This window comes from Trachurus trachurus, assembly GCF_905171665.1.
Source record: "Trachurus trachurus genome assembly, chromosome: 24".
NCBI classification, from domain to species: domain Eukaryota; kingdom Metazoa; phylum Chordata; class Actinopteri; order Carangiformes; family Carangidae; genus Trachurus; species Trachurus trachurus.
In genome coordinates this window covers 634,047-654,192 of record NC_139910.1, presented here as the reverse complement: position 1 = coordinate 654,192, position 20,146 = coordinate 634,047, and the positions used below count along the sequence as shown (strand labels likewise).

The window sequence follows — 20,146 nt, the reverse complement described above, 5'->3', positions numbered from 1 at the left end:
AAATTCATGTAAAACCTCTGATGCACGTTGCCTTCAGGGACAGTTTTTCATCATCAGTCTCTGTATTTCCCTCTAAAACAACTCTGTGTGGTAACATTGTGTTATTATCTCATAGCGTGGTGAATGTGCAGCTGACAACTTGTCCACCAGAGCGTTGTGGAGTTGTTGGATTGTGTATTTGATGAGTTTGATGAGGGAAACCAAGAAATCCCATAATGAGCCTCCGTAGCGTAGCTCTGAGCAGCTCACGGCTCTGCTCCGCCGTTCTAAAAATAGCTTGTACTGACAATTAAAGGTAACGAACCTACTGCTATGACTATAGGGATTATGGCAATGGTCCCAATTTGACAAAATGTTGGACTATCCCTTTAAAACTGTAGAGGCACAAACAGAGCAGAATATTCACATTTTCTTTTCATTCATGATCCTGTCTCTCACACACACACAGGTCTAGTGGTCTACCTGTGGTGACAGTTTCCTCCTCCATGTTTCACCAGAGTTAAAAACAAACAGTAGATTTACTGAAGTAGATAGATAGATAGATAGATAGATAGATAGATAGATAGATAGATAGATAGATAGATAGATAGATAGATAGATAGATAGATAGATAATTAATTAATTGATTCAGACTCTGGGTCCAGTTAAAAACACAAGACAATAAATAAAGTCTTTCTTCCTCCTCTTCTGACCACTGGACCTCCATCTTGTCTTTAAAGTTACTGTAACAGTAACTAGAAACATTTAGATGAAACATTTAGTCACAAAGTTTCTCTCAACACGGACATTTAGTCTCTAACACAACACAACAACCTGCGGTACCGACAGTGTAACGTTAACGGTACCGACAGTAACGGTACCGACAGTGTAACGTTAACGGTACCGACAGTAATGGTACCGACAGTGTAACGTTAACGGTACCGACAGTAATGGTACCGACAGTGTAACGTTAACGGTACCGACAGTAACGGTACCGACAGTGTAACGTTAACGGTACCGACAGTAACGGTACCGACAGTGTAACGTTAACGGTACCGACAGTAACGGTACCGACAGTGTAACGTTAACGGTACCGACAGTAACGGTACCGACAGTGTAACGTTAACGGTACCGACAGTAATGGTACCGACAGTGTAACGGTCTACCGACAGTAACGGCCGGTACCGACAGTGTAACGTTAACGGTACCGACCGTAACGGTACCGACCATGGTACCGACAGTGTAACAGTAACGGTACCGAGTGTCAGAGTTGAACTCGGCTTCACTCGGACATTCCGGTTCCCGCCGCTTCACCAACACAGAGACAAAGAGGTTTTCTCACCGTGAACTGGACTCAGTCTCAGTCTCGGTACCGGTCCTGGTCTCGGTCCTGGTCTCGGTCCTGGTCCTGGTCTAGGTCTAGATCTAGGTCCTCTGGTCCTGGTCCTCGTCCCGTCGCTGTCTCAGCTGAGCGGTTTGAACTTCCTGCGCGCGCGCTGATTGGACCATTTGACGACAACAACAACCCTGACGTCACTTCCGCCTCGGCAGCGCCTCGTGTGGTCGGAGGGTGAAGGACAGCAGCAGCAGCAGCAGCAGCATTAACAGCAGCCATAGACATACAGTGTGTCCCAATTCAGGGTCTGCATCCTTCGGAGGGTGGATTTGAAGGCCGATTACGTCACAGCGCTGCGCGAAGGCTGTCCCAATTCGTCCAAATTCGAAGGGTCCTCCAAATGCAGCCTCCAAATGCGTCCTCCTTTCCCCTGCATTCGGAGGATGCATCGCTACTATCCTTCGCGGCCTCCCGTATCCCAAGATGCTTTGCTGCACCGTTGTTGTTATTAGCAACCTAGCCGCTAGCTATCGAACGGAGCAGCTCTGTGCTGTAGCCACGGTAACCGGCTCTGCGGCCGGCTCAGAGGCACAGTCGCCGGCTGAGCTCTGCTCTGCTCTGCTCTGGCTGCACAGGTGAGGAGCGGAGGTGTGTGTGACAACTTTTAATAAGAAAGCTATGAAAACACATTACTTGTGCTCTTTATTCTCTATTCACTTAATAGCCTGAAGCCTACCCCCCTGGCTGCTGTTCAATGGTTTGTTTATTAGTATATTATTGATAACTGCCCTTGTATTGATTCTACTTCTTGAAAAAAAAAAAAAAAAAAGGAGGAGGAGGAGGAGGAGGAGCGGAAGAGCGGTAGAGCCGTTACAAGCGGCACTTTTAAATGTTTAACGTCCGGCCGTTGTTTACGTTCGGCCGTTGTTTACGTTCGGATCAGGAAAGGCTCTGAAGGCTAGACCGTCCCATTTACCGACCGTTGATGCGGCCGACGGAGGAGTCTCCGAAGCCGTTGCCTCCGGAGACCGCGTAGGCTGGGTCCTCCGAAGGCTGCAGCCCCTGAATTGAGACACAGCTATACAGTATTGACCCCTTGCAGCTACGTCACAATTAGAACGTGACGCGAGAGGCGACACCATGACGGACGGCAGAAAGTGCTCCGTGATAATGTACTGTCTATGGACTGTATGGGTGCCGTCCAACAATGTGGCTCGATCACTTCACACTACAACCTCACAGCATTATCACTTATTTAAAATAGAATATCTACTCATCCGTTGCAATATTCTGTTTGTTTTTTTGTTATTCACCGTAAAATATCTCAGTTTTCTGTGCTTTTTCCACTGCTAAGGAGTTAACGTCAGTCAGTGCCACACTCCCCATACAGCAGCTGCTCCTGTCTTTGCTGCTGCTAACTACAGTTAACGGACCTGGAAATTAAAACCTGGTCCGACCCGTGGGTGTTGAAGACCTGACCCGACGTCTGTATAATTAGTGATCATTCTCTGATTAAACCCGGCTGACAAATAAAAGAAAACAGGAAGCCGTCTTCGTTGTAATCGCCGCGATCCGCCGGCGGCAACTACGTTGTGACGGTGCTATGTTTAATACGAGCGTTAGCTGTTGTTAGCCACAGCATGTAGCTCAGCTAGTTAGCTTCAACTGTGTTTACATCGACTATACACTGTAGATAAACTTATAATAGCATCGATAACGTGTCTGTATATCTTCACACTGGTCCTGTTGCTCATGTAACCCCGCTGCCAGTGGCCAGCCCCCGGTTCTTAGCTCTAGCCCAGCAAGGAGTTGGTGCTTCAGACCAGTTTTAAGGACCAATAACCGGTTTTTAAGCGGTGGAAAAGCAAAGAACCGGTGCTAGTCAGGCTCTGGCTCCGAACCAGCACTGGAACCAGCTCAGTGGAAAAGGAGGGGAAACCCTACAACCCCGGTATGTCACAAAACTATAACGCGCCCATTCAATTACATTGACGTTCACTGTTCCTTTGCCGTCCATCATGGCGTCCGCAGCTACCGCGAGTGGAACGTGACGTCACGTGCAAGGGGTCAATACAGGCAGCAGCAGCAGCAGCTGCAGCAGCTTCAGCTCTGAACACTTTGTTGTATCCATCACTGCCTTCCTTTCTACCCCCTTTCTCTTTCTTTCTTTCTTTCTTTCTTTCTTTCTTTCTTTCTTTCTTTCTTTCTTTCTTTCTTTCTACCCCTCTCTCTGTGTCTCTGTCTACTGTTCTTCCTTTCTCTCTATCTCTTTCTTTCTACCCCCTTTCTCTGTGTTTTTCTTTCTTTCTTTCTTTCTACCCCTCTCTCTGTGTCTCTTTCTACTGTTCTTTCTTTCTCTCTATCTCTTTCTTTCTTTTTTACTACCCCCTTTCTCTGTGTTTTTCTTTCTTTCTTTCTTTCTTTCTTTCTTTCTTTCTTTCTTTCTTTCTTTCTTTCTACCCCCTCTCTCTGTGTCTCTTTCTACTGTTCTTTCTGTCTCTCCCCTTTCTCTGTGTTTTTCTTTCTTTCTTTCTTTCTTTCTTTCTTTCTTTCTACCCCCTCTCTCTGTGTCTCTTTCTACTGTTCTTTCTGTCTCTCCCCTTTCTCTGTGTTTTTCTTTCTTTCTTTCTTTCTTTCTTTTTCTTTGCGTGTTCGTTTATTCCAAGAGAGGACAAACAACGACGTTCCGGTTAACTATTTATTAAATTGGATCATCAAAGGAATCAGATACAAGAAACTCTCCTGTTCAGGAAATGGCAGTCTGCAGCAGTTAGCTGCAACCACCATCCCAGAGCCAGAATTCTCTGTCCTCTGCAATTTGCACCTGGCCCAGACAAAGGCGTTACATTGGTTTTTAATATTTCGCACTATGTGTGTGTAATTAACTCTTATTGGTCAGTAACAGGTGGGGAGTGGCTGTGGTTTAAACTTAGCCCTCCCTTCGTTGGTGCCCTCTGGCTGGCACAGGCTGGTCCCATCCTCCCAGCACACAAACCTCTGGGCCTGAAACACAACAAACCCTCCCTACACTGACATCACTCTCCATCCCAGGTGTCTGAGGGGTCAGGGCAGATAATACAGACCACACAATGCTTCATTCAGCGGGCCACAGGCCTCTCATCCTCTCCTCCCTTCGGCCTTGGAGATGTTTTTGGAGATTTCACTGTGGCTCTGTGTGCTCTCAGTTTACCTCTGAATGATCAAACAGGTTACTGGTATTCATTGCATTATATTATAACTCAATGGTTTAGTCAAAAATATAAGACACAATAGGTTAGTTAAAACATGACACTAAACTTTACTACTACTTAAAGTGAATGCATAAACACACATAAAAGCAAATGTTTCACACCACGCAGGATTAACTGGTTTAATTGGGTAAAATGAGTAAGTGCTCAGTCTAATAAAACAATCATCAGTGAGATATATTCAGTGTTGATCAGTAATGTCAAAGTGGAGAATATATGTTCAGTGTTAGTTCTGGTGATGAGGTAACTGTGTGCAGCTTTGCAGTCTCCAGTGTAGAGACACAGGTTCAGCTTTATTCCATCAGTCAGTAAGACATTGGTGTTCTGTTTGATTTATTCATCAGTAAGGCACAATATCAACTTCAGTTAGTAAAGGTAAATATTCAATGTTAAGACAGTTTTCACCCTAACACTTACTACCCCCTTTATGTCTTTTCACTTCTTTTTTTTTTACCCATCTCTCTAGGTAAATGCAAAGATTTACATATAAAAAATAATTTAAAAAAAATAATAATAACAGATGTAAAATGTAAAAACAAGAGGTGTATCTCATGCAGGGCAGGCATCCTCCTCATATGCTGGACACAAAATGAACACAAGTTCCTGTCGGATGCTTCCCTAAGTTCCCTATCATATGCCATGTTTTATTTAATCCTGTGTGTCTTATCCTCAGTCAGTAATAACTGTCTCTTCTCTCCTCCCACCTCCAACCTGTTTCTGGATACAGATGCCTGTATCTAAAAGAAGTTCCACACCTCCTGCCATGTTGTGTGCATATGGTTCTTGATTATACTCTTTGCTTCTGATTGACTTAATGACACGTTTAACTGTACCAACATGGGACTTGAGAGCCTGTTAAAACACTTCCTGTGACTGAGACCAGACAGACCTGTGGAGAAGCGTCACATATTTACAAACCACACATGGTCCCTCCCCTACAAATATTTCATTACAAACTAAATCAGAGAAGTATCCCTCACACTCATCCATCATATCTAACCCACCAATCTATTTATGCAAAGATATAAAAAAGATATCAGCGAACTCTGCTCCAGAACATCTTCACCATCTCTTCTGGTCTTGTCCTCACCTGCAGACTTTCTGGAAAAATGTGACCACTTTCATCCACCCAACACATTGACAAAAACTTTCTTTTGGATTATCAAAATGTAGGCTATTGTTTGGTTTCCTTTCAGTCCCGGCGTCTTCCCAATCAGACCAATATTATTTAATCAATTTAAAATTATTCTTAGCCAAAGTTCATATCCACAACCGGAAATCCACTAATCAAACTCTTTGTATTCACAGTTTCAAAAAGTTAATCAAACAGTAGCCTACATCAAAATAATTAGGCTACTAGTCAATCTGAAAATAAGAAAACCATAAAGACTTTTCATGTTTTTGAAATGATTTTACTTGTCTAACCTGAAATGTGTCTTTCTTTCTCCTGCACTCTATAATGTTAATGTTATGTAACCATAGTTTGCTGACATCACCCTATTTTCACATGTACCGGTAGGCCTAACCCCCTCACCCCACATACTCAAATGTCATACTTTGTTTGTCAATTACGAAAAAAAAAAGCTGTCTCGACCTCTTTTTCTATTTTTTATTAAACATATATATATATACAAACATACAAATACACAAACAATAAACATACAATGAACAGATAAATAAAAAATATATACATATATACATTGAAAGGGGTATTCATATTATATTATATATTATAGGTATTATGTAATAATTTATAATATTCCAAGGTTTTTATAGCTTTTCTGTCTTTCATATTTTGTAATAGCTGCATGTAATATCTGATTTCTATTTTAAACTCCTAAAAATTTGTTTTTTTGGACCATTTACATTTATGGATATAATATTTTCCTTGTAAAATAAAAAGATTCAACAAGAACAATTCCTTTCCCTTAAGTTTTTGTTCATCATAAGTGAGAATTATATCTTTTTTTAGTTTAATCGTGATGCCTGTCAAACATTTCAACATGTCTTCTACCTGTCTCCGCCTCTCCGGTGTGACCGCACCTGCGTGACGTCAGAGCGGTTGTTGTGCTTGTCTTCCTGAAGCCAGAGAGAGAGAGAGACACACCTGAACCAGGACAGGTGAACCGAGACCAGGTGAACCACAGAGACCTGAACCCGGACAGGTGAACCGAGACCAGGTGAACCACAGAGACCCGAACCAGCAGCCGTTTGTCCGTTTGTCCCGGTTAAAGTTCAGATCTACGAGGAAAGTTTCGGAAAGTTTCTTCTCCTCCTTGAAGCGGTCAGCGCGGAGCGGCAGGACGCGGCAGAAGCGGTAACTTCTTCCTCTTCCTCTTCCTCACTCCTTCCCTCTCATAATGCCTCCACCCTCCTCTTCCTCCCCGCGGCCGCTCCTCCTCCTCCTCCTCCTCCTGCCTGCAGCAGCAGCGGCGGCAGCAGCGGCGGCAGCGGCGGCAGCAGCGGCAGCAGCGGCAGCAGCGGCAGAGGAGGCGAACTGCAGCGGCGGCGGTTTATTCCGCGCGGGGCAGGAAGACTTCGTGCTGGACGCGGAGGCGGCGGTGCGCGAGGGCGCGGTGCTGCTGGCCACCGAGCGCGTGCCCTCCCCGGAGGAGTGTGAGCGCGCGTGCTGCGGGATGACGCGGTGCAACCTCGCGCTGCTGGAGCCGCCGCGCGCCCCCGGAGAGGAAACACGCACGTGCGCCCTGTTCAGCTGCGTGCACCGGAACAGGTTCGTCTGCAGGTTCGTGAACCAGGTCGGTTACCGGAGCTACGTCAGAGAGGAGCTGTTCCTGAAGCACCTGGGGGGGCCGGAGGAGCCAGGTGAGCTGTTGCCTAGGTTACACATCTATAATCAATACTGATCAGGATCAATAGGCTAAGGTCAGAGGTCAGAGGTCAGTCAGCTGATTGACTTCATAGACAGACAGGTGACTGTGATGTCATAAGGGACATCTTTTAAAAGCTGTTAAAACGTATGATCTTTGTAAGCTTTACAACATATTTATTTAAAGGAACATTGTGTAAGAATTCCTCCCATCTAGCGTTGCGGTTTCATGCTGCATTCACGTGAAATTGGGCAGAGGGCAGACGGACAACAGTCGCTGCACGTAACAGACTCAACAGCTCGTTCATTCAGTCATTTAAAGGAACATTGTGTAGGAATTCCTCCCATCTGGCGTTGTGGTTGTATATCACAAGCAACTCAGTCGTATTTTTCATGCTGCATTCAGGTGAAATTGGGCAGACGGCAGACGGACGACGGCATAAACAAGTGTCTATGTAAACAAGTGGTCCGTCAGCACGAGGCAAAACAATACGTGACAATATGTGTTGTCATGGCGATGTGGTATTGTTTTACCGTCTTTCTCTGGACTTCTGTGACTAAAATGACATCTGGTTTGTTAGCGACAGCCGTCTGCCCGACTGCAGGTGAATGCAGCATCAGTGTAACGCTCCATTCAGAGCTAAAAGGAACACTTCACTTTGTTGATGGGGGGGATTACTGATGAATGAAAAACGCACTTTTGAACGAAATAATCAATTTTCGTGAATAGATAACAGGAGAAGTTACACAATGTCCCTTTAAGTTTATGTTTTTTCTGTCTTGCTGTCAACCCCTGGCGTATTTATGATGGTTTGGTTGTGTATTAATGTTGTATACACTTACTTCATCTAACTGTATTCAGTCCTGTGTAGCTATACTCTTGTTGTCAATAAAGTTGTAAAAAAAAAAAAAAAGGAACATCCTTTAATGCAACATGTGTTCTGACATCACGGTCTCCAGGGGAACCCATCGCCATGGCAGCCCGTGGCGTGGTGGTGCAGCCCGGCGAGGTGGTGACCCTGAACGGCAGCGAGAGCGTGGCGGTGGGCGACGCCGTCATCAACTACTACCAGTGGAGTCAGCTGAGTGGAGACACCGGCGCCAAGATGGAGGTGAGAGACACGCTGGGGGCGGAGCTACACGCTGGGGGCGGAGCTACACGCTGGGGGCGGAGCTACACGGAGGGGGCGGAGCTACATGCTGGGGGCGGAGCTACACGGAGGGGGCGGAGCTACACGGCGGGTATGTGGCGGTTAGCGGTACTGAAGTATGTGCTAACCCGACCGCCAAGTGGTCATTGACCTCTTGGCGAAGCGGTTACAAGCTACTTTTTAATGTGATGACTTATTTTAAAGCAGAAGTCAGGTGAATGTTTGTGTTAATCTAAGTCTTAAATAGTTGTATCTTCCGACAGCAATCACTTCTATAGAGTGTTTGGTCTGAAACACGGGTCTGTCAGTCACTCTGCTCTGCTCTGAGCCCAGGAGAAAACTTTCCTTGTATCCTACAACCTTTATCCAATGAGGAGAGAGAACGGCATAAAGGGGCAGTCCTCTCTGTGTGTGCAGCCAAGGGATGCGCCTGAATGTGGTGACGTAGGGACGAGGACCAATAGATCCATGACGAGGGCGGGGGCTGCTAACTCCATCTGCTGACAGGAAGTTAGACAAAACCACCGGATCACTTACTGCTGCTTTAATATCAATGATGAGATTGTTTTGACTAGAAATAAGACAAATATTCTTGGTAAGATTTTGAGTTTATGCAGTGTGTGTCTCCCTAGGCAACGGCCCTCCCTGACCAGGTGAGGTTGTCACAGCTGCAGGTGGGCTCCTACGTCTTCCAGCTGACCGTCACCGACTCCCACGGGCTCTCAGGCGTCGCCAAGGTTACCGTCCAGGTGCTCAGCCCGGAGAAGTCCAGCTGTGAGTAGCTCATGGGAAATGTAGTGGTGGTCGCCATGGAAATATACCACATCTGTGACGTCATTGAAATACCATCCAGAGTTTAGTGTCACTGAACTGTAATGTTTAAAGGGATACGCCAACATTCTTTTTGTCCGTGTTGCCTCTCCCCCGAGTCCATGACCAGCAGATAGACACCATCCTTTCCACTGTGCGTGCAGTAACAAGGGAGATAGAGCCGTATCGCCTGTAATTAGCTTAGCTCAAACGCTGGAAGTGTATAGGTAGTGTTAGCCTGCCTCCACCTAAAGTCGCTAATTAGCTTAGCTCAAACACTGGAAGTGTATAGGTAGTGTTAGCCTGCCTCCACCTAAAGTCGCTAATTAGCTTAGCTCAAACACTGGAAGTGTATAGGTAGTGTTAGCCTGCCTCCACCTAAAATCGCTAATTAGCTTAGCTCAAACACTGGAAGTGTATAGGTAGTGTTAGCCTGCCTCCACATAAAGTCATCAGAGAAACAGCAACTCTAAACGGAAACCGGCGGGCCGATCTTAACCGAAGTGCGTTGGTCACAGCGGCTAGCTAGGAGGCAGGCTAACACTACCTATACACTTCCAGCGTTTGAGCTAAGCTAATTAGCGACTTTAGGTGGAGGCAGGTTAACACTACCCATACACTTCCAGTGTTTGAGCTAAGCTAATTAGCGACTTTAGGTGGAGGCAGGCTAACACTACCTAAACACTTCCAGCGTTTGAGCTAAGCTAATTAGTGACTTTAGGTGGAGGCAGGCTAACACTACCCATACACTTCCAGCGTTTGAGCTAAGCTAATTAGTGACTTTAGGTGGAGGCAGGCTAACACTACCTATACACTTCCAGTGTTTGAGCTAAGCTAATTACAGCGATACGGCTCTATCTCCATGGTTACTGCACGCACAGTGGAAAGGATGGTGTCTATCTGCTGGTCATGGACTCGGGAGTGAGGCAAGACGCGGAAAAAAATGTTGGCGTATCCCTTTAAATCACAGTAGCATAAACTGATTTGTTGAACTCAGCCTGATGTAAACAAACCCAGTAACCAATCACACAGCAGCTCCATGTTGTCTCTGTGTGAGTCAGCGCTCTCACCTGAGGATCCACACCTGAGTCAGACCGGTCGGACCTGAACACCTGCCACACACACACACACACACACACACACACACACACACACACACACACACACACACACCCACCCACCCACCTGTGTTGTCTCTACTTTGTACCTTTAACTCCAGGTTGAAGTGTCACATGACTGATTGATTGTGTATTGATCGATTGCAGCACTGATCGACTGTGTGTGTGTGTGTGTGTTTTATAGTGTAGTAAACACACACATACATAGATCACCTTGTAAAACTGTCAGGTAAATACCACGTTGCCGTAGCAACCGGTGTGTCGACACAGCTGAAACGGCGGCACTCCCTTTACACACACAGGTTGTATTCAAAGCAGCATAATACATACTGTGTTAGTACTGTATGTACTGTGTACTACAGACTGAATGTGGGATTCAGATCGACACCGTTCACACCGCAGTATACAAGTTTCCCAGAATGCATTTCGCGGCACCGGTCGCTGTAAAACAGGCGGAAAGATGTTTTATTTCCCGCTCTAGCGCTGTTATTATGTAACTTTATTAAGTTTTAATATGTTTTCATGCGATAAAGTAACTGTTTAGATCCCAAATATACGGCCAGTTTATCCAAACGACGGCTGTTTTTCAGAGAAGTGAAGCTCCACCTGTGGAGCAACGACCGGCCTGCAGAGCTGCTCGGCCGGCCAACCTCCGTCCTCATCCCGGGGGAGAAAACCATCGCTAATTAACTTACCCGCAGGTTTTTAGAGGTTTACCACCGGCTGGTTAAGTTATTTCTAGGAGATAAATGTTGGTCTCAGAGATGAAATCTAACAGCTGTATCAGTAGCATTAGTTAGTGTGAATGTAAAGTGAAGCTTCCTGTGTGTATTGGACAGAAGAGCAGCGCTGCCTCGGGGCTCTGGAGCCTACGGACACAAACCACCACATTTACATCAAGAAATACATGTTTTACAATGAACACATCAGTCTGCATTAAGGTTTATTTTATTAAACTATATAACGTAGTTTCGGTCCACGGCAAAGATACTCCACTACTCTAAACTTTGGTTACAGTTAGACGTCAGGGGAGCGTTGCATTGTGGGATACTGTACACAATGTAGACTGGTCACACAACAGCTGGTTGATGATGATGATGCTGATGATGATGATGATGATGATGATGATGATGATGCTGATGATGCTGATGTCATGTCCTCCTCCTCAGTGTACTGCCTGGCGCCGGTGAAGGTCGGTCCGTGCCGCGCTGCGTTTCCTCGCTGGCGCTACGACGTTGCCACGGGCGACTGCGTGAGCTTCGTGTTCGGCGGCTGCAAACAAAACCACAACAACTACGTGACGCACCGCGAGTGTGTGAGCGCCTGCAGAGGAGTCACAGGTCAGCACACACACCTCACACACACACACACACCTGAGTAGTTAAAGGTTGAGTCTGGAGTTTTGTGCCCAAAAATAAACGTTAGATCCGTCTTTAAGGGACAGTTCAACATTTAGTCAAATTGGCCCATCACCATAATCCCTATAGTCATAGCAGTAGGTTCGTTACCTTTAATTGTCGGTGCAAGCTGTTTTTAGAACGGCGGAGCAGAGCCGTGAGCTGCTCAGAGCTACGCTACGGAGGCTCATTATGGGATTTCTTGGTTTCCCTCATCAAACTCATCAAATACACAATCCAACAACTCCACAACGCTCTGGTGGACAAGTTGTGAGCTGCACATTCACCACGCTATGAGATAATAACACAACGTTACCATCTCTTAATTGCTTTAATCATGCCCTGTCTTCACATCTTGAAACTACTTGTTCATGCTTTCATTGAATCTGTCACCACTTTTCGCTAAATACCTGTCCAAACTCGGTTGCAACTTGTCTGTCTGATTTTTGTATGTCTGTCCAGATTTTGTCTTTGTCTTGTTTTGTTTTGTTTGTTTTTTATTGTATTGTTCTGTATCCTTTCATTGTACTGTGATGTGTTGTGTTGTTGTGTTTTATGTCGATGTGAGGTGCGCAGGACCCCCTCGAAAACGAGTTGCGACAACTCAAGGGGTTTATCCTGCTGATAATAAACAACTTAAACAACACAGAGTTGTTGTAGAGGGAAATACAGAGACTGATGATGAAAAACTGTCCCTGAAGGCAACGTGCATCAGTGGTTTTACATGAATTTCCCTCTAAAACAACTCTGTGTGGTAACGTTGTGTTATTATCTCATAGCGTGGTGAATGTGCAGCTCACAACTTGTCCACCAGAGCGTTGTGGAGTTGTTGGATTGTGTATTTCATAAGTTTGATGAGGGAAACCAAGAAATCCCATAATGAGCCTCCGTAGCGTAGCTCTGAGCAGCTCACGGCTCTGCTCCGCCGTTCTAAAAACAGCTTGCACCGACAACTAAAGGTAACGAACCTACTGCTATGACTATAGGGATTATGGTGATGGGCCAGTTTGACTAAATGTTGAACTATCCCTTTAACTACTAGCATGTTACAGCAGATTGTAGTTTTTGGTAGATACACACACCTGACAAAATGATGATGTGTTTCTGTGTTTCCATAGCGACGGCAGAGAGAGGCGCTCCTCTCCCCCTCACAGGTCGGTCCCACAATGCATCTCTTCCTCCTGTTGTCTCTGCAGCGTGGTGATGATGTGACAGCTGTGACAGGTGTGTGTATCTCTCAGTGTGTGTGTGTGTGTGTGTGTGTGTGTGTGTGTGTGTGTGTGTGTGTGTGTGTGTGTGTGTGTGTGTGTGTGTGTGTGTGTGTGTGTGTGTGTGTGTGTGTGTGTGTGTGTGTGTGTAGAGGTGTGTGGCGTGCCGTGCGGTCTCGGTCAGATGACCTGTGCCAGCGGCTGCTGCCTGGACAGAAGTCTGGAGTGTGACGGAGAGAAACACTGCAGCGACGGATCGGACGAGGACCACTGCAGCCAACGTAACACTCACACATACACACTGACACACACACACACACACACACACACACACACACACACACACACACACACACACACACTCACACCCACACACACACACTGACCTTCCTCCTCCTCCTCCTCCTCAGTGAACCAGACCTTCAGCCGCCTGCTGAGCATCGACGTCAACCAGACCAAAGGTCAGACTCTGGCTGTATTCTACTATACTATATATAGTACTATACTATACTGCTAGTATGTACTGATGTGGTCAAATGCAGTATAAAGTATACAGTATGTAAACTAAAGCAAAATCTGCAGTATGTGAAAAATTCCAGGATGTCGTACTGACTCAGAAAATCTCTGGCGTTTTATTCTCCCCCGGGATGAGGACGGAGGTTGGCCGGCCGAGCAGCTCTCCAGAGCGACTGCTGTCTCTGTGATGTCCCGGTCGTTGCAGACTGAATCCCACGTTAAGTCTGCAGTAGGGATGCACATGATTAACCGTTTAACCGTTAACCGATAACAAGAACTTTGACCGATTAATACTATCGGTTATTTATTTATTTTATTAGCTCCTTATGTCGTCACCTCATGGGGGCGTGTCGACACGTGCAGAGTTCACCTGCCTTCAGTCATATTTCGCAGCAAAAAGTTACACAGGAGGACTGACAGTATGTGCAGCAGCCGCCATGAAGGAAGATCAGACAGTAAATATAACCTACACGGACATAGATGTGAATCACCTGTAACTACGGCGCTGAAAAAAAAAAAAGGAGGACGTCGCTGCTCTCCAGCCTGTTCGCCTGCAGCTCTCCTGCAGCTCCACAGAGGAGCTGTCAGAGGAGCTCTGCTGCTCCTTCAGCCTGGTGTTTGGCTGGTGCTTTATATAAAAACAGTTCTACATTAGACGATCTAACCTCCAGAGCGCGATCAGCTGAGACAGACACACACAGTGGATGTGGCGCCGCTCTGTCGCAGCGCACGCGTGTATTTAACGGCAAAAAAAAAAATTTGGAGCGATAATTTTTTTTTTTTTTTTTTTGCCGTGCACCGCAAGCATCTTAATCTTATCGGTTAACGGTTAATAATCGGTTAACGAGCGTCGGTTATCGGTCAGAAAAAAAATAAAAAATGTGCATCCCTAGTCTGCAGTATGCAGTACATACTAACGCAGTATGTAGTAGGCAGTACGGTAGTACTATGCGGTTTTGAAAACAGCTTCTGTCAAGCTAACATGCTACATGCTAACCCCCCCCCCCCAGCCCGCTGCACCGAGCCCCCCCGCACCGGTCCGTGCCGGGCGAGTCACACCCGCTGGTACTACGACCCCGTGGACCGCCACTGTCACCGCTTCACCTACGGAGGTTGCTATGGCAACAACAACAACTTCCCGGAGGAGGAAAACTGCAGTAGCACCTGCGCCGGAGTCACAGGTACAGGGGGGTCTGGGGGGTCTGATGTGGTCTAGGAGGTCTAGGAGGGTCTAGGGGGTCCATAGATATAGATGCCACGTTCCCAGGCAGCTCTATTGAGTGGAATACGTCAACACGGCGGCCATCTTGGTGAGGGGGAAGCCGTGGCTACTTCCTGCACTAGTCAACAGAGGCAGACGTCTATCAGCCATTAAAATCACCATAACTCACCGAATATTCAACTGATTTTCAAGCCGTTTGGTTTATTATAAATGTCAGACACATATTTATGATACAACAACAACAACAAAAAATTGAAAAATTTGTATAATTTTTTTTTAAATGTATAAACCCTCCTGTTGTCCTTCTGGGTCAAGGACGGAAGGACGAAGGGAAAGATGGAAGGAAAGAAGGAAGGAAAAAATGAAAGAAAGATAGATAGATGGAGGGAGGGAACAGATTGGGTCAAAAAGGAAGGAAGAAGTAAGGACAAAGGGAAGAAGTAAGGAAGGAAGGAAGGAAGGAAGGAAGGAAGGAAGGGGAAAAGGATTGTGGAAAGAAGGAAGGGGAAAAGGAAAGAAAGATGGAGGGAGGGAACAGATCAGGTCAATTGGGTCAAAAAGGAAGGAAGAAGTAAGGACGAAGGAAGGAAGGAAGGGAAAGGGAAGGGAAAAAGGAAGGAAGGAAAGATGGAGGGAGGGAACAGATTAGGTCAAGGAAGGAAGCAGAAGGATGGACGAAGGGAAAGAAAGGAGGAAGGAAGGAAAGAAGAAAGGGAGAAAGGAAAGAAAGAAAGATGAAGGGAGGGAACAGATTGGTTCAAGGAAGGAAGGAAGGAAAGAAGGAAGCGGAAAGGGATTGTGGAAAGAAGGAAGGAAGAAAGGATGGAAAGAGGGAAGGATGGAGGAAGGGAACAGATTAGGTCAATTTGACCGAGACAGACAACAGGAGGGTTAAACATAGACTTCCATACTCAGACACACACCCACATGCATCAATACAGTGAAATGTGTTCTACAGGGTCTGACTGCTGGTCAGACGTTTATATGTCTATGGTCAGAAACCCCTGACCAAGATGGCCGCCGTGTTGATGTACGCTGAGAAGCAGAAGGCCTCATCTCAGTATAGTATAGTCAGTATATATCTCTATGTGGGGGGTCTAGGAGGTCTGATGTGGTCTGATGTGGTCTGATGTGGTCTGTTCTGGTCCTCGTGTTGCAGAGCGCCACGTGTTCTCCAGAGGGATGTTCGACCGCTACGAGACGGAGCAGGGTGCGGAGCGGGACTCGGGCTCCATCGCGCTGGCCGTGCTGCTGGCGGTGGCCATCTTGGCTCTGCTGGCCGTGCTCAGCTACTGCTTCCTGAAGGCCCAGAGGAGGAAGCAGCGCTCCCATAGGCCGGCCGCCGCCACTGGCCCCGCCCACGTCACGCTGTCGGAGCAGGACACACTGGTCTACAACAGCACCACCAAACCCATGTGATGATGTCATCGCCTCGCCTGTGTGACGTCATCTATGGCAACAAGCCGTTTTAACATTTAACAGCCAGACTGGATGTGTGTTGCAGATATCTGTGATTCAGTTTTGCCTCTTGTCAAAAAGAACATTTCAGATCCACAACTACGTTCTTCCTTCACTGTAACCATTCATGTGTATGGGGTTTGTCATTACAGATATCTACAGTTCAGTTGCAGATATCCACTATGTGAATCACAAATATCTGTAACTGAATTACCACTAGTACTAATTCCAGTTTGAGATATCTACAATTTGATTCTGACTAGTCATAATTCCAGTTCTAGATATCTTTAATTCACCTCAATTACAGATATCTACATGTCCCTGTTCAGATTTCTGTAATCAAGTTTTGACTTGGAGAAATGACGTTGTAGAGATATCTGTAACTGGAATTAGTACTAGTGGTAATTCAGTTACAGATATCTGTAATTCACATAGTGGATATCTGCAACTGAACTGTAGATATCTGTAATGACAAACCCCATACACATGAATGTTACAGTGAAGGAAGAACGTAGTTGTGGATCTGAAATGTTCTTTTTGACAAGAGGCAAAACTGAATCACAGAGATCTGGAATAAAAAATCCATCTATTCAGAATGTAGTTAGGACCAGTCAGAAAGACGTTGTTCATGTCTACAATGTTAATTCTGGAGTCAAACTTAGCTTTTAAATGTTAAATCCTCTCGTCATACGACGTCATCACCATCTACGACAGCGCCGCCACCGACCTGCACGACGTCATCGTTTACGTCGCTAGTTAGCGTCACGGTTGAGAGTGGCAGTTGTCATGACAACCAAAGACCTCAACAATGACGCCATCACTACTTCTGTTGCCCGTGACGACCTCAGGCTTGTGTAAAAAGTCGCCACATCTGTTGCCGTGGAGACCATTCCTCAGGTGTTCCTATAAGGTTAAAATTTTAACTAACAGATTTCACCATGAAATTTCCCAAGTTTATCACTCACATTAAGACAAATATTTTTTGTATTGCAAGTTTTGTCAAATTTTATATTTAAACGTGTAAATGGGGAAATATCTAATGAATTATGCGCTAATTTGCATATATTTCCATAACAGAAATCTGAACAATGGATAAAGCTACTTTGTTTTATTTAGTTGACATGTTAGAGTCTTTAGTTTTTACAGAGGAGGATTGTGGATATCTCTTTTTATCACTCTGTAAATGAGAAAATACTGTCACCAGCCCTAAAAGAATCAAATTTCGCTTTTTTTTTGTTTTCATTTTTTTGGAATAAAATGTTGTATGAATGATATATCAACAATCCCCTCTGTAAAAACCTTCAGAATATAGACAGGAATAAAAAAAATAATGAAATAAAATAATGAAATAAAAACATAGTATGAGAAATCATGTGTTTTTGGAAGGGGTTAAAATGTTTAAATCCATGTCAAAGTGGTTTTCATGTTTAGTCCAGACCATAGCCTCATTATGTAACTGATGTTAAATGTCTCAGACTGCTGACATGTAGTTGTTGTTGGGTTTCTCTCTCAGGTCGTTATGTTTTAACAGCTGCCTCATTAGTGTAAATAAACTTTAACATCTGGTCCAGATGTCTGTAAACCAGCGGTTCTCAGCGTGAGGTCCAGGGCCCCATCAGGGTCCTGGAGGGGGGGCAAGGGGGTCCACAACTTTCTCTAGAAACTTTTTAACTTAACTTTTTTACCAATTTTTTTAAAATAATTGACCCTTTGTCAAGGCCCCGCCCTCCACGGTTACTGTTGCTAGGTTGGACAAACAATGGTCATGGAAGGGTTAACTCCCATTGGAAACCATTGAATATTAGGCAGATTTAAATGGCTTTTAAGGAAAATTTGAATTAACTTATACATCAGAAACATGAAGACAGACGTGGCTAAAGAGCGATTGAACGGCGTTACACGACTTTTCTGAAAAATGGGGAAAAATCATTGTTTTGGTCACTAGCTCGCTAGTAGCTAACGATGCTAGCTAACGACGCTAGCTAACGTTAGCTACTATCTAACCTTAGCTACAAGCTAACTCTTAATCTCCACCGATCTCCCGTTTCTCCTCGTAAAACTTCACAAAGTTCAAAAGACATTAGCAGCGGTAACGTTACGTTTGCTAGATAACTTTGAAGGTTAAAGTAATAGCCGTATATTTTCATCCCAGGGTTGTCATGGGGAGAAGTGCTCTGATTGGTGGATCAGCAGACCAATCAGAAGGCCAACAAAGGGTCAATTATTATTGTTTTACCACTTTTTCTAGATTTTTTTGAGGAATTTTACCACGCTTTTCTAAAAAAAAAAATGTATTTATTTATTTTTTTGAGGGATTTTACCTTTTTTTTCTAGAAATGTTTTAATTTTTGGGGGAGAAATTGTACCACACTTTCCCAGACATTTATTTCTCTATAATGTTTCACGCCTAATTTAAATATTTGTGTATTTCTGGTGTCCAATGTGGGTCCGTGGTCTGATTTGTGTCATTTAGGGTCCTTGATGTAAACATGATCTTGATTTGACCCTCGGGGATAAATAAAGTTTTTTGAATTGAATTGAATTGAATTGAATTGAATTGAATTGAATTGAATTGAATTGAAAAAGGTTTGAGAAGCGCTGCTGTAGCTATAGCAACAGGTAGAACAGCAGCATAGAGACACTCAGAGTGGGTTCATCTGATTATGGGATGTTTGTGTTGTTTTCTGTGATGTTGTTGTTTCTTGAGTCTTTTAAGGTGCCAAATCTAAATCAATAAATGTATAAATATAAATATATTCTACATTATAAATGTTGTTTATTTGACCAGTTTGAACTGGATCTAAATCCCGTGTTGTTGTTCCTGAATCCTCCAACCTGCTGGATCGGGATCATCCTCATGTTCTGGATCAAAGCTGAACTTCATGTTTGACCTGTTTGTTCTGTTATTGAGGAGCCGCCTCTTCTTCTTTATCTTTTTTTTCAAAACTTTATTTAAAAGTTCCAATCACAGTCATAACATTGACCGTGGACAATACAAACAGTCAGGCATCAAGGAAGTAAATAAACAAATACAGTATGAGACATAAAGTGGATGAAGTGCAGAAGTCATTACATAAGTAACACAAATATAATAATAAAATAAATGAATTTAAATACATACATATTACATTTCTCCAAATATTTCTTCAATTATGTTAACAGTGTGTAGGCCTATACATTTATTATCAAGTGTTGCATTTTCCTACCTCTTCTTCTTTATCTGATCTACAGCTTCTTCTTCCTGTGACAAAACATCTGAACTGTCGCCATGACAACGGAGGAAGACCAAGAACAGAGTGTACCTGTATAGCCTGTATATATACCTGTATATACCTGTATACACCTCCACAGTTCAGACGTCACAGAACCGGACCGACCGGTTTCACCTCCACACCTGTGAGTTCCCGCCAGCAGGGGGCGACACAGACACGTCATCAGCTCACAGTTAATGATCCAGTATCTTAGTTTAATATGGGATGGCAACAACCTGAAGGTGCAGCAAAAAAAGAAGCTTTCCTCTATAGTAAATACTGCAGGGAAGCTGGTCGCTAAGCAACAACGTCAAGTCAGTGAGCTATACAACTCCTCAGTCATCAGGAAGACCAGACAGATCTGAGGATGTTACACATCCCATAAACTCAGAGTTTGAGATGTTTCCATTCACAGTTCCCAGGATGAGTCGAGACATTTTGAAGAAATCTTTTATTCCACCGGCTGTACAAGCTCTGAATACGGCCTGATGGTTAGGAGTGCACCTGGGCTGTAACACCTGTCAATATGTTGCACATCATTCTGGTTGTTGTTGTTTTATGTTTCATGTTGTGGAGTCTCGATCTGTTTTGGTGCTTGTTGTCTTGGAGGCCGAAGACACATTTC

General features: G+C 44.7%; 1 protein-coding gene across 1 annotated transcript; it reads left to right on the top strand.

Annotated features, from left to right (window-relative positions):
- Positions 1 to 6,923: 6,923 nt before the first annotated feature.
- On the top strand, positions 6,924 to 16,231 carry LOC311007058 (kunitz-type protease inhibitor 1-like; the record flags this gene model as incomplete). Its single annotated transcript, XM_084000142.1, has 10 exons — positions 6,924 to 6,974; positions 7,029 to 7,386; positions 8,351 to 8,502; positions 9,174 to 9,315; positions 11,639 to 11,809; positions 12,985 to 13,020; positions 13,227 to 13,355; positions 13,485 to 13,535; positions 14,601 to 14,771; positions 15,972 to 16,231. The coding sequence occupies 10 exons, from the start codon at positions 6,924 to 6,926 to the stop codon at positions 16,229 to 16,231; spliced, it is 1,521 nt and encodes a 506-aa protein (XP_083856268.1).
- Positions 16,232 to 20,146: the final 3,915 nt, after the last annotated feature.